The sequence below is a fragment of the Podarcis vaucheri genome (genome assembly GCF_965113315.1).
Source record: "Podarcis vaucheri genome assembly, chromosome: 17".
NCBI classification, from domain to species: domain Eukaryota; kingdom Metazoa; phylum Chordata; class Lepidosauria; order Squamata; family Lacertidae; genus Podarcis; species Podarcis vaucheri.
In genome coordinates this window covers 42,366,397-42,380,970 of record NC_138755.1, presented here as the reverse complement: position 1 = coordinate 42,380,970, position 14,574 = coordinate 42,366,397, and the positions used below count along the sequence as shown (strand labels likewise).

Here is a 14,574-nt window from a genome sequence, read left to right as displayed (position 1 = left end):
TTTGGAAGTAGAAGGTGAGAAGACCTAGCTGTATCAATGAACGGTCCAAGAGAATATAGGCCGCCTTCTTATGCAGCCTTAGGTGGGAGTTCAAGCCCCAAAAACATGGTAGGACTTTCTTCTAAGTAAACATTCATAAGTTGGCGCTGAAAACAAGAGAGGAACAGTTTGCTTTCTTTGCCTGCAGAAATACAGATCACTCACAGATGGGAGAAACCACTTTTAAGACCTCAAGATGATAAGCACACTTTCAGGGACTGCCTCATTGGTCATCAAGACCATGAACAGACCCTGCATGGCTATTTATCTTAATGACTTGAAGGATTTAAGAGTCATGAGGCAATCAAGAGGAAGCAACCAGGCTAGCGAAGACCAGCAGAGATGTGTGCCACTCCTTGAAATGTCTCCTAATGTGGGAATAATCTAAAGTGACCTGTTTTAAAGTGGCAGCAGTAACGTCTATCCCTAGTAAGACACAGGAGGAAAGCCTATTTTCATTCAGTCACATTCAGTGTGAAAAAGCGTGCAAAGAAATTTTGAATTATTATTATTATATATTGAATTTATATACTGCCCTATACCCGGAGGTCTCAGGGCAGTTCGCAGAAAATGTCAGCCTAAAAATGAATGATAGTATTATAATATATAAAACAGGTATGAGTAAGAAAATAATTTAATGTGGAGTGTATGAAGACTCAGAGATTCAATTGGATCATTCAAATTACATTACTGAAGAGACATTATGACTTTATGCACTGAAAACTGCTCATCCCTACCAATTACATGAGCGTGTTGAATAGTGACATTTCATGTGGTTTTCATTCCTCTTTTTGTAACAATGAGTATAGTGGCAGCATTTACACTTAGGAAGGCCACAATGCTTATTACATATATTCCTAGCTGTACATATTCCACTGAACACAATGGCCAGAACTGGATTATTTATATCATATATGGCTGAAATACGAATGAGACTTCTGGACACACATGCAACCACTTGTTGTGCAAGACAACAAACAAATTAGGAAGTTTTCGGTTAACTATGGTTTCCTATTTTGCCAAAGTAGGGGTTGCCTTTGAAGACTGTTCAGAAACTGCAATGGGCGCAGAATCTGGCAACCAAATTGCTGACCAGACAGTCTGAATATGTAACACCAGTTCTAGCACAACTGCACAGGCTTCTAATTAGTTTCCAGGATCAATTCAAGATGCTAGTTTTGAGCTGTTAACCCTTATGCAGCACAGGACCCCAATACCTCAGGGGCCGCCTCCCCTCACATGAACTAACACATACTCTATGCTCATAATCTAAGGCCCTTCTCTATGTGTCTTGTCCGAGGGAAGTGAAGAGGGTAGCAACATGGGAACTGGGCTTCTTAACAGTTGCTTCCCATTTACAGAACACTCTCCCCAGGGAAGCACACCTGGTGCCATCATTACCCATTTTTAGGCATCAGGGAAAAAACTCTTTTCCATTGGGCTTTTGACTTTTAATTATCTGTGGCCCCCCCCCTCAGTGGATTGGATGTCTTACTCCTTAGCTTTTACTCCATTTCAGTTGTACATTGCTTTTAATGTATGCTTTAAGTGACTTTTTGTTTTTTAAAAAGTGACCCATAAATTCAAATCAGAATAACAGGCTTTCTAACAAGGTGGGTGCATGCACAACCATAAGGCTCCTTCATATGCATTCATAAGCAGAGATGTGAGACTATCCAAACATAGCCAGTGGATCTTGCTTTCAAGAAAACATGCGCAGGATTGCTCTGAATTGACTTTGTGGTAAGCGAAACGCCTACGTTTATGAAAAGCTTTTCTGTTACAGAAAAGAACATTATCCACAATATAAAGTAATATACTATCAGTGTATACAGTATTTTTAAGACAATCCATTTTATACCAAATCAATAGTAGAAATTGCAGAAACAGCTAATTAAATGCATATTGCACATAGGAGAAATGGATTTATTCCCTTGGTTTATTAACAGACAAAAGGGCACTTTTAATTTATTTACAGAATATGTGCTGATTTGTTTCTGCAAACCTAATTTTAAAACATTTAAGCCTTTCTGTTGCCAAATATATATCTTTAAAAAATTAGTGGCACCAAATCAGATTTAGACTGACTTGAGTTCTTTTGAGATTGCTTCCTTTGTTTGACTCCTTGTTTGTAAGATTTTAAAACTGCAAGCAATTTATATTTGTTCAGATTTTTTTTCATGTAGATTGGCTTTTACTTTATAATGTGGGGACTTGGATAGACTGCTCAGGATTCACTTAAAACTTTATGCCAGACAAAGAATCTTAGCCACAGAATTTGGATATTTGATTCTGGATATGTGAATTATGTGAACTTTCAGATCTGTCATTTGGTAGGAATTATCAGTAGTTTTGTATGTATTTTGTGACTTGGTATTACTATTATTCTTAATGATCCTGGGTATTAGGGCGATGTGAATTATAAATATCAGAACAATATTAAATACATAATTGCATTGTTTGGTCTGACATTTATTTGAGGTTCAAATCAACACACACAACTGCCACTCACCTTAGAAAACATGCCTCCAACTAAAACCTAAGTGATCTGGTTGAAGACTCAAAAAGGAAACCTATTTTGATTCAGTCATACAGTGACTACATAGAAATCTTGAATGGTAATCCACATTTTATGTATTGTATTGCTGCCGTAGTAGAAACAAAATTTTAAAAATCCTTCCGGTAGCACCTTAGAGACCAACTAAGTTCGTTATTGGTATGAGCTTTCGTGTGCATGCATGCTTCTTCAGATACCATATCTTGCTGACTGTTTGTATAAAGCCTAAGAGGTAATAAGAATTTTACAGAGAAGATCCATGGTACATGGAAAGCTAGTACCTTCTATATAAATCTCATCAAGGAAAACTGATAACAACTAACTGATGAAGTGGTAAAGAAAAATATGTAGGAGCCAGATATATCAAAAGTAAGGACCAAGGCAGATCTGCCATAGGGTGGATAGGGAAGGATTGCCTATGCATTGACACCAGTAAAATCCTGCAACGAAAATGCTGCAGTGTTGAGTGCTTCTGTTCAGCCTTTCCATTCGGCCACTCCATCATGTCCCACAGTCAGTTCACTTTCTGCACCAAGTATGCTTAGACCTCAATTGTTTGAGGGCTTTTCCCCGCTTCGTGGGAGGGGTTGGAGGGGACCAGACACACAGATGTCAGATCCCAACTAAAATAAAAGCTTGGATTTCTACATTGATTTCTATGGGCAGTTCTCCCATAGACATTTAAAAATAGCTTCTTATTGTGAACCAGGAAATGACCTACCCAAACAATGAGACTGTTTTCTATAACCTTTATTTATTTAGAACCATCGAGCTCGAAGAGACCTCAAAGGTCATCTGGTCCAAATCCCTGCTGGTGCAGGAAAACCCATTGCTACAGCATACATCTTTGTGTTTCTTCCTTGACCCTCCTTTTCCAGTCATTCCATTTCCCTTCCCACCCATTTTTTCCTTCTCTCTGCTCAATCAGCATTCCATGGGCACTGAGCAAGCACAAGACTCACTGGCCTGCTTTTGGGAGGGGGGTACACAAGTACTCATTCTCAGCTAATGTATTGGATTTCTTCATTTCATCTCTCTGCGCAGCTCTCAAATCCAGTTTTCTAATTTCCCTCACTCCTCATGTCAGTCAGCATTCCATAGACATTGAGCATCTTCAGTCTTCATTAAATTGTTTTGGGACATGGAGATGGGATAAGGGTTTTTTCTAAAGATTTGTTTATACTTCTGCAAACCTTCGTTTCCTCAAATCTGTTCATACCTCCCTCTTCTGTGTTGTCATTTTGGCTATGTAAGCAAGCAGTCAAAGAACAGAATTGTAACTAAACTATAGGATTATGGCACAAATGAAAGTTATTTTCCTCATTCTTAAACCAGAACTGAAATAGAAAGGCACAGGTCAAACCTTGCTATGCTTTAATCAGCCTAGTAGGTGACTGAGCAAGTGGGATGTTCCTCTCCTTAGAACTAAAGGCAAATACTGTATCAAAAGGTGGAGCAGTCCAATTTCACCTGAAGACAGAGCTACATATATCCCAAGGCCCTCATATTATCTGGTGCCAAAAGTGATATAAAGTGTTACACTTTTCTCCCTCAAAAACCACTGATTTCTGCATGGGGTGAAATCAATTAGTAACAGCCAGATCCACAAAATCTTTAGCCAATAGGTTCTAGCAGATTTAGACCCTCCAATGTCGCCTCAATGTGACTGTGCTTCCAAGTCTCTAGGTGCTTCCAAGTTCTTCTAGATAAAAGGCACTAAAAGAATAAAGAAATAACCTTAAACTCAGAGAGAGTCAAGTCCAGACTCACTAGGATGCTCAACAATATACAAATCCCATTCTGCTTTAAATTAAAATACCACTAAGATTTGTGATGCCCACTAATAACTGAATAACTTGATTAAACATTACAGTCCAGGTTATCACTTAGGTTAATCTTTTTTAAAAATATATATTTGAAGAATGTCACAGATTAATTACATAGCAAATTTTTAAAAAAAATTATATTAAAGCAAGTGTTTATAAAATTGCATGTGGCAATTTAAGAGGCATCCATCACAACCTGGGCTGCTCCAACAGTTAAAAAAATCTTTCTTATTAATAGAACTATTAGTTTGTTGATATGCTTACTCAGTATCATTAATGGGGGGGGGCATCAATGGATGGCCTCTCTCTGCCACAAGGATGGGGAACCACTCCAGACTGGTGAACCAGATTGTTATTCTCCCCGCCCCACCCCCTCTGCACAGGCCAAGTTTAGCAGGTAGCTCACCTGTCAATTGCCTGACATCGCAATAAGACGAGGTGACCTTTTTTGCCTGCTATTTTGCACAGCAGGGCTTCTGAAAATATGACAATTGGCTGATTGTTGGATCTTCCAAAACCCAGTTCAAAGCACCACAGAAAATAGCACTTCAGAATTCTTCAGAAGCCACACTGAGACGGCTAGCTTGCCCTGCACTGTGAAAGAGCCTTGGCAAGCACTGCCAATGAGCTAATCAGTAATGCCTGCAAGCACCCCTTCTGCCAAGCCCCGCCCTTACCTGCCCCAGACCTGACATCATACATGACATCAGGTTAGGGCAGGTGGACGTGACTTCGTTGAAATAGCCTGATGGGCCAAATGTGAAGGCCTGGGAGGCATAATTAGACCCACAGGCCAAAGGTTTCCCACTACTGCTCTATCAGTCTCTTCTCCCAACTTACCAGAATTGCAGAACACACAACCAGGACAAGAATTATGGCAAGGAAGGTTATACACCCCTGATTTTTCCCTAGGAATGACTTATGTACAAATCCCACCCTGCATTACTGTGATGAGATATACAGGGAACCTCACGTTCGCCTTATGTATAGTTTTACCCAGAGAATTTTAATACAGCACTGTGAAATTTAAAACAATCTTGAAAATCAATATGTAACTTACGATGCAATCTAGGAGTTGGAAACCTGTGACCTTCCAGATGTTGTTGGATTTTGTAAATCACTTAGAGGTTTTATTTATAACCAAGCAGTATATAAATTCTGTTAAGTCCATTCCGATTCAAATCAGCCCCAGCCAGCAGGGATGATGGGAGGTGTGGTTCAGTAACATTATGCAGGGTCACAAGTTCTCCATCTCTCTTAGATGTGTCAAATAGGGTTTACTTCTGAATAGACACATACAGTACAGGATTGACTGTTACTGTCATGTTGTTCTAGGGTTCCAAATAAATAATATAGCAACTCTAAAAAACCAACATCACAGCTCTGCAAACTGATTAATAATAGTTAAAAAAATGTGTAATTCTAAAATTTGTGGTCAACTAACATTTCTTCCAAGAATACTTCAAAACTGATCAAAGAATCGCCCAGAGAATTAAAAATGAACACTTCCAAGTCTCAATATGCTGTGTTGTCACACAGTTAAAAGTTATGGGGTCAACAAAGCTTTGATGAATGGGCTGCAACCTCTCAATGCTTTTTACATCGGAATAAGTAAAACACAGGCAATGTGTCTAGTATTTCTGAAATAAATAAGTTTTGTAACACCAAAAGCATATTATCTAAAGCACCCAACATGTGCCAATTATATTCTACATTTTTACAAGTACTACTGACACTCAAGGCATTAAATTAAGACTGTTTACAACTTGAACCCGTGGCCCAGGTCTTCATAACTCATAACCAATCAAACAAAAAAAACAAGAGCCTGATAAACATGTTGTGCTTGTTGCATGGTCCTTCAAGAACTGCAGGGCTGTCAGGCACCTGGCAGTCTGGTGAGCTTTTTTTGGCTTGGTTCTGAAGGCCGCCTCCTCCTCCTCCTGTCCAACATTCTTACACATTTAATTGCTGTGACAAACATTTCAGAAATTAATGGATAAATAGTCCATAAAATTTCTGCCAAACAATAATCCTTAATAGAAGGCCATATTATTGCATGGTCAGATAAAACCCCAGGCCAGTGTTTTTAGGACTGCAGCCTTGGGGGTGGGGAGGGACTTTTTCAGGTCCATAAAAAGGTAGCCAGATTAGAGCCTTATTCTAAAATCCATGTCCTACAATGGAGCTAACCACAAAGTCCTTTTAAATACAAGCTATATCCATAAATACGAGTTCTTTGAAAGCAGGTGGATTAAAACAAATTTGAAGTTCTATTTGTAGTACGTTTTACAATACCACACAAATTTTGATTTAAACGATTCGAGAACTGATAGTTCACCAGGAAGTTCCATTAGCTATAGGCATAAAGAAATCAATCATTGTTCAGGTGTATGAAACAGTGGTGTGTAAGATCAAATGGAACCACGGCCCTCACCATTAGAAGGCACCCCTCATAAAAAAGGCAAAAAATATAAGAAAACCTGAAATAATATGAAGAGAGTCGATCAAGATCCAATCGCTTCTTAAAGGTTGTGTGAACAAAGTAAATCCACCCTTGACAAAAGCCACTCTGCAGAGGGATCTAGCAGAAGCATCAAGCAATCCTTTAGGTTAGGAGGAGATGCAGAGACTCCAAGGCTGGCTTTTTCTTCTCAATGGAAGGCGGAGTGGGGGTGGGGAGGGGAGGGGAGGGGAGGCAGCCCGGAGAAAAGAAAGGAAGAGCCGCCTCGCCAAGAGCCGCCACCAGGCCGCCTCCGGCTCTGACAGGCAGCGCTACAGGGGACCAAGAGGCATCCAGCGAGAGATGCGGAGTTCAAGGGAGGGAGAGAACCCCGTAGATTGGTGCAAATCAATACTTACGGCTCACTTTCATGCTGCCAAAGGCCGAGGGCTGCTGCACCGGCTTGCAGCTTTCCGCAAAGGAGGTGGTTCTCGGCCGCCCGGACATGGTGCCTCGCCTGGCCGGATCAGCTCCCCTGCGCTTCTTCCTTCTCCTCAGGAGCAAGGCGGAGGGCGGGCAGGTCCAGGCTCCCCCACCCAAAAACACCCCCCCTCAAAAAGACCGTCTCTCTCCCCCCCCCCCTTAGCGCGAGGGGGCCGCCATCCTCGGCCTTGGCGGCGCCGGGGCCCAACCCTGCCCGATCCAGTCGCCGCCCCCCGAGGGCGCGAAGAGGAGCCGGCCTGGCGAGGCGGAAAGGCAGGCGCGCTGAGGGGAAAAGGAGGCGCCCCCTTTTCTTCTTCTTCTCTCCCCCCCCCCCGCGGGGTGGGGGCGCCGGGAGACGCGGGGAAAGGGCGGACTCCTCCTCGCCCTCCGCCTGGCGGAGGAATACGAGAGGCGGGAGGAGGAGGAGGCGATGCGGCGGCGGGCTCCGGGCTCCGGGCTCCGGGCTCCTTTCTCCTCAGGGCGGACACAGGCCGGGCCTGGCGCTGCTGCTGCTTCTCCTCATAGCGCCCACCCGGCGGGCGAGCGGCGGCCGGAGGGGCGGCGGAGGCGGAGGAGGGCGCTGCAGTGCGGCGGCGGGCGGGCGGCGAGGGCGGCGGGGCGGGCCATGGCGGCGGCGCTGCTGCTGCTGCTCCTCCCGGCCCGGCCGGCTGAGGCGCCGCCTTCTCGCCCGAGCTCCTTTGTCCGCTGCGGGGCCGTGGCGGTTCCTCCTTCGCTGTCTGCGGCGGCGGCGGCGGCTTCCGTACTCTCTGGGCTGCGAGGGCTGGCCGCGCTTACGCAGCCTTCCTAAGTGCCCTTCGAGAATGCCGAAGCGAGCGTCCCGTTCCGAAAGGCGCCGCTGCGCTTTCTTCCATGCTACACCAAAAAGGGGGAGGAGGGAGGGGAAGCGGGAGCCTGCTAAGGCTTACGCAACCCGACTAAGTCTGCTCCGTGAATGCCAAGCCGAACGGCCGAAGCTGGCCAGACCCGAAAGGATTCGGGCCGCCAATCCTCGAGAGCTGCCGCGGAATGCCCTCCCTCCTGGCACTACCTCGCCACCAATGAGCGGCGGCGAAAGGAAACTTCCTCCGCTCCGCGAGGGCGGCCAATCACATACGAGCTACGAAAAGAACCCAAGGGTGTATCCGTCCCTTCCCTTTCGGGAGCCAATAGGAAGCCGCTGTCCCTAAATTGTCGCTGCGGCAGAGCCAATGAGACGACAGGATGTTTCCCACGACAGTGGGACGGGCCCGGAGACCGTCTGATGCAAAATGGGTGGGGCCTGAGGCCATCGCGGCTCCGCCCTGCGCAGAAGAAGGGAAAGGAAAAAGCCGCGCCCGGCTTGGGCGGAGACTTGCCTTTGGCTGGATTCAGATTGGCTCTTCGCGCCTGAAGTGCTCTTTTGTGATTGGGCGGCCGCGCTGAGGCGGCCTGGGAACGCCAACCCGCTTCCTTTCCGGCCCGCTGTGCGCCCCGCTCTCGCCTCTGACGCGCGCTCCTATTGGAGGAGCTGCCTGTCCCCTGATGGGCGCGGCCTGGCCTTTCTCTCTCGCTCGCCCGGCTCCCTTCGGAGGCGCCGCAGCTTCTTTCTTCGGCCAGGCGGGTTGGCGCCGCCCGGGAAGTGGGCCGCGAATGGCAGCTGCCTCCCGGGCAGTCGGAGGGGCGGCTGGGAGCTCCCTTCGCCTCGGCTCCTCCTCCGGGCGCCCGGGCAGGTGCTGCCCCCAAAGAGAATGGCCCTGAATAGTGAGATTGGCGTGGCGCCTCAGGGCGGCTGACAGCAAGATAAAAAAAACACAAAATATACATAAGAAGAGCAAAAAGCAAGCCCAGAGCCGCCTTTCCCGCACCAGCACATTGAAAAGGACATAGAGTGGTACCTCAGGTTACAGACTCTGCTAACCCAGAAATAGTACCTCGGGTTAAGAACTTTGCTTCAGGATGAGAACAGAAATGGGAGGCCCCATTAGCTAAAGTGGTGCTTCAGGTTAAGAACAGTTTCAGGTTAAGAACAGACCTCCAGAACGAATTAAGTTCTTAACCCGAGGTGCCACTGTATTATGCTAATCCGGGCCGGCCCTACCAGTAGGGCCGGCCCTACTTGCCTCTGACAGATGCTGAGGTAGTGGGAATGGCCAGAGTGGCCAGCGGCAGGAGACCTGCCCTGTCCCCCCCCCAGGCCAGCCTGCTGCCCTCGCGTGTGGAAAAGGCTGCCCTTTCACCAGGCTTCTATATGTGCCAGGATGGTTAAGTCCAATCAAAGGCAACTATGGGGTTGCGGCGCTCATCTCACTGTCAGGCCAAGGGAGCCAGCGTTGGTCCACAGACAGCTTTCGGGGTCATGCGGCCAGCAGGACTAAACCTCTTCTGGTGCAACAGGACACCGTGACAGAAACCAGAGCGCATGTGTCAGAGCTGCTACCAGGTCCCAGCTCACATAGGACCACGCCACACAGCGTCCACTTTAAAAGAGTCTTTATTGAGTTACAGGTTTCATTTCCGAACTGCAGCGTGCAGCTCTACACCTTCTGCCCTAGGTCGGCGAAGACCCATCTGAGTCCCCGCCTCTTGCACACCAGCTTAATACCCTAGCCTTGCTCCACCTCCTTCGCCTCTCCCTACGTCTCTGGGTCCTTCTGCCCCCCTGGGACTCCTCCCTTCTACTCTCCTCTGACGCTGACCCCCCTGATCCTTCCGCTTCCTTTCGGCGGGCTTTGGGACCTGGCTCACTCTCCGGGCTGCTTACTGCTCCAGCTTCCGCTGCATTTGAACTTGGCGCGCGCGCCCAACTCTCTACTTTCCTCTTGACCGTTGCCTCGCTCTCTGAGGAGGGCGTGACCACCCCTGACTCGTGCCCTCCCTCCTGCTGACGGCCTCCGGAACCCGATGCCTGGCTGCCTTCCTCCCTGCTGCTCTCAGTCTTGAGCGTGGGTCCCGACTTCCAGCTGCTGCTCTCTGAATCTCCTCTGTTCCCTTCCTCCTGGGGTGTCCCCCCGGATCCCCCCCTTGCTCTGCTCACTGGGGCTCCCTTTTGGGAGTCCTCTGACTCACTGCTTAGGCTTGGAGATCTCGGGTCGTCATCATCACTCATTCTCCCTTCGGCTTCCTCCCCCTCGCTCTCTGTTTCCACCCTTCTCTGCGTCTCTGCTTCTGAACCCCTGACATCCATCCCCCCCTCGAAGCCCCCCCTTCCCCCCTCCCCGCTGTCAGGTGTGGGTGCTGGGTGCTCCATCATCATGGGAGGGAATGCTGGATACAGGTCGCTCCCCGTGGGTGGCCGCCAACTGAAAACCTCCGAGTCTTCCCCCTCGCGGTCGTCGACGTTGACTTGTTGCTCTTCCATCTCTGTACCGCCGTGCTCGAACCCGAGGTCCTCCCCGAACACGTCCATGTCAGTCTCTGCGTCGGTCGCTCGACCTGGCATCTCCAGCCACTTCCTGCGCCATTGCTCCTCTGGTCGATCGTCCCACCAATACGAGTTGCCTGATGCCGAACCTGCCGGTGAACCTTCTGGGGAACGGGTGCTCCGTGCGGGTTCCCCTTCTGAGTCGAATCCATGGAACGTGCTGGAAGAAAGTGTGGGTGTGAACAACCAGTCGTCGAAGAAGCTCGCTGGCATGGGTTTGTGTGGGAAGAGGGCATGAAACTCGTCCTTGAGCAGGGGTTCCTCCAAAGCGTAGTCTGGTACCCAGCTATTGGCGCTGGCCCGGGTGCCCTCTCTGGCTAAGAGGTATTCGACTCCCTCCTCCCCCCATCTGGAGTCCAAAATCTCCGTGACCTCGTTGATGTGGTCCTGGTGCTTCACCCCCCGCGTCTCCGTCCGTTCCCGGAGCGGACTTGGCGCCGTCCCTGGCTCCTGGAACCTGTGAGGTGCCTTGTAGGGAGTGAGCACCGACCTGTGGAACACCGGATGCATTCTGGAACCCTCCGGCAGCGCCAGTCGGAAGGCTACCGGGTTGATCTGCGCTTCGACTTGGTACGGACCGATTTGCTTGTGCCCCAACTTCTTCTTGGCAAGTGACCTGGTCGGCACTGCGTGGGCTGCCAACCAGACCCAGTCTCCCACTTGGATCACTTCGCCAACCCGCCTGTGCTTGTCAGCTTGCACCTTGTAGGCGTGCTTAGCTAGCTCCAGCTGCCGTCTGAGTTGATCGTGGACCGCCTGCAGCTCTGACGCGAACGCGTCCGCCGTCTGTGGTTCTCCTTCCCCCACTCTCTCCAGTCCCGGGAAGGTTCTGGGATGCCTCCCATTGTTGGCAAAGAACGGCGTCACTCCTGTGGACACGTGCTTCGTGTTGTTGTAAGCGAACTCGGCTAGCGGCAGGTAATCCACCCACGTCGCAGGCTGTTGATTGGCATAGCATCTCAGGTACTGCTGCATGATGGCATTGACCCTCTCTGCTTGCCCGTTGGTCTGCGGGTGTCTTGCTGATGCCAGATTGACCTTGACATTTAGAAAACCCATCAGCTTCTGCCAGAAAGACGAGATGAACTGGCGTCCGCGGTCGGACAGGATAGACCGTGGCAGGCCATGCACTTTGAACACGTGATCTATGAACAGTTTGGCGGTTTGTTCCGCCGTGGCCACCTTCGCACACGGAATGAAATGTGCCATCTTGGTGAACAAGTCCACCACCACTAGCACAGCTGTCTTGCCTCTCGAGCTGGGTAAATCCGTCACAAAGTCCAGGGCCACCCTCTCCCACGGTTCAAACGGCGTTTGCAGCGGTTCTAACAGTCCCGCCGGTGGTCTGTGTACCGGCTTGGCCCTCTGGCAGGTGTCGCACCTCGCGACGTAGTCCGCGACCTCCCCTCTCAGCCTGGGCCACCAGAAGTCTCTCGCGACTAATTCCATCGTTTTCTCTGTGCCAAAGTGACCGGCCGTGGGTGCGTCGTGCAACTGTTGCAGTACCTTGGCGCGAAGGTCGTCTCCTGGTACATAGACAGCCCCTTTGCGTAGGAGCAAGCCGTCCCGCACCTGGAACTCGTCCGTGGTAGCCGTGCCTCTGAGCAGTTCCGCCATCTTGTCTTGTGCGAATGAGTCGTCCCGCAATGCACGTCGCACCGCATCCAGGTCTACTGTAGCTGAGGCACACGCCCACGCCGTCGGTGCGAAGATGTGCATGGCCGCCGCTGGCGTCACCTCTTCTAGGTATTGCGGTTTTCGGGACAGTGCATCCGCCATGATGTTGGTGTCGCCTGGGACGTACTCTATTCGGAAATTGAAGTCAGCAAAGAACTCCGCCCAACGTATCTGCCTCTGGTTCAGGAACTGAGCCGTGCGCCAGTGCTCCAGATTCTTGTGGTCCGTGCAGACCTGCACCGTGTGCTTGGCGCCGATTAGGAAGTGCCTCCACGCCTTGAAAGCTGCATGAATGGCTAGCAACTCCCTGTCCCAGATGGTGTAGTTCTGCTCCGACTTGCTGAGCTTTCTGGAGTAGAACGCTCCCGGCCGCCACACCCCCTGCGGGTCTCGCTGCAGCAGAACAGCTCCCACGGCTCTGTCTGACGCGTCTGTCTCTACCCTCAACGGTTTACTGGGGTCGATATGCAGCAGTTGCTTCTCCGATGCGAAGAGACGCTTGAGCGCTTGAAAGGACTGCTCCGCCTGCTCCGTCCAGATGAATTTCTTTTTTTTGGAGCTGAGCGTGTCCGTAATTGCTGCCGTCTGCATCGCGAACCCCTTGATAAACTTGCGATAGAAGTTGGCGAAGCCGACAAACCGCTGGACCTCCTTCCGGTTGCGCGGGCTCTTCCAATCCAATACCGCACGAACCTTGGTGCTGTCCATGGCTATCCCCTTGTCCGACAACTTGTATCCCAGGAAATCCACCTCCTTCGTGTCGAACTGGCACTTCTCCAGCTTGGCGTACAGTCTATGTTGTTGCAACCTGCTGAGCACCTCCCTCACGTCTCGGTCGTGAGCTTGCTGCGAGTCCGAGAAAATCAGGATGTCATCCAGGAAGCAGACGCATGTCTTGTAGAGGAGTCCCTCCAACACGTGATGCATAAAAGCTTGAAAACAGTGAGAGCCATTTTGTAATCCAAAGGGCATAACCCTGTACTCGTAGGTGCCCAGCGGTGTGAACATGGCCGTCTTCCACTCATCGCCCTCCCGCATGCGGATGAGATTGTACGCCCCTCGTAGGTCCAACTTGGTGAACACGCGTCCCTTGCGCACCGTCGCGAGGAGGTCGTCAATCCTGGGCATGGGGTAATCAGACGGTTTGGTCATCTGGTTCAAAAGGCGGTAGTCCACAACGAGTCTTTTTTGGGGCGTGTCTTTCTTTTTCACGAAGAAAACGGGACTGCCCCCCACTGCCTTGGACTCTCTGATGAAGCCACGCTCCAGGTTATGCTTGATGAACTGTTTGAGTTCCTGCATTTCATCTTCAGACATGGAGTATAGCCGCCCCTTCGGCAGCGTCGCCCCCGGTAGGAGGTCAATCTTGCAGTCATATGGCCGGTGAGGGGGTAGCTTGTCCGCCTCCTTCTCGCAGAAGACCTCCAAAAAGTTCGCGTATTTGTGGGGGACCGCTTGCAACGTTCCCAACTGCAGTTGTGATTCCTCCTCCTCTCCCTCCCGTCGGGGCAGGATGCAGTGTTCTGCGCAATAAGAGGAGCCGAAGATCAGTTGTCTCTGGTACCAAGCCAGTGTCGGACTGTGCCTGTCCAGCCAACTCATGCCCAACACAATGGGCGTGTCCGACAGTTGGGTGACATTAAAACTGATGACTTCCCTGTGGTTGCCAAGGCGCATCACCATTGGTGGCGTCTGCTTCACCACCTGCCCCCCTAGCAACTCTCTGCCATCCACTGTGACGACTTGCAGGGGCAGAGTGGCAGGCAATAGCTGTATAGCGTGCTGCTCCACAAAGCTCTGCGCTATAAAGTCTGCGTTGCTTCCAGAATCCACAGAAAGCGGCACTTCGATAGTGACGCCGTTGGGTAGCTGGAGAGACGCTGTGAGCTGCACCACTGGTTTGGGTGGGAGGGGATCCGTGGGTTGCAATATCGCTGGGGGCTGCTTCACAGATGCGTCTGGCTGGGCCCCAGTGCCTCCGTCTCCAGCCAGACATCGTCGTTTCCCTGCTGTGGTTCTCCTTGCTGCGTTGCTGCAGTCACCATTGCTGAGGCTGCAGTGTGCTTGTGGAGCCTCCGGGGACACTCCTTCGCCAAATGGCCTGGATCCTCGCAGATGTAACACTTCCTGTTCCCTCTAGGAGGCTTCGCTT

The 14,574-nt window shown here is 50.1% G+C and overlaps 1 protein-coding gene across 2 annotated transcripts in view; it reads right to left on the bottom strand.

Moving 5' to 3' along the window:
- The window catches only part of GSK3B (glycogen synthase kinase 3 beta), a 65,156-nt gene extending 57,759 nt beyond the window's left edge, over positions 1-7,397 (bottom strand). For both annotated transcript variants that reach the window (XM_082206111.1, XM_082206112.1), the window contains exon 1: positions 7,282-7,397. In XM_082206111.1, coding sequence (XP_082062237.1) covers positions 7,282-7,369 — 88 coding nt within the window. In that variant the 5' untranslated portion in view covers positions 7,370-7,397. The remainder of the gene's footprint in view (positions 1-7,281) is intronic.
- Positions 7,398-14,574: the final 7,177 nt, after the last annotated feature.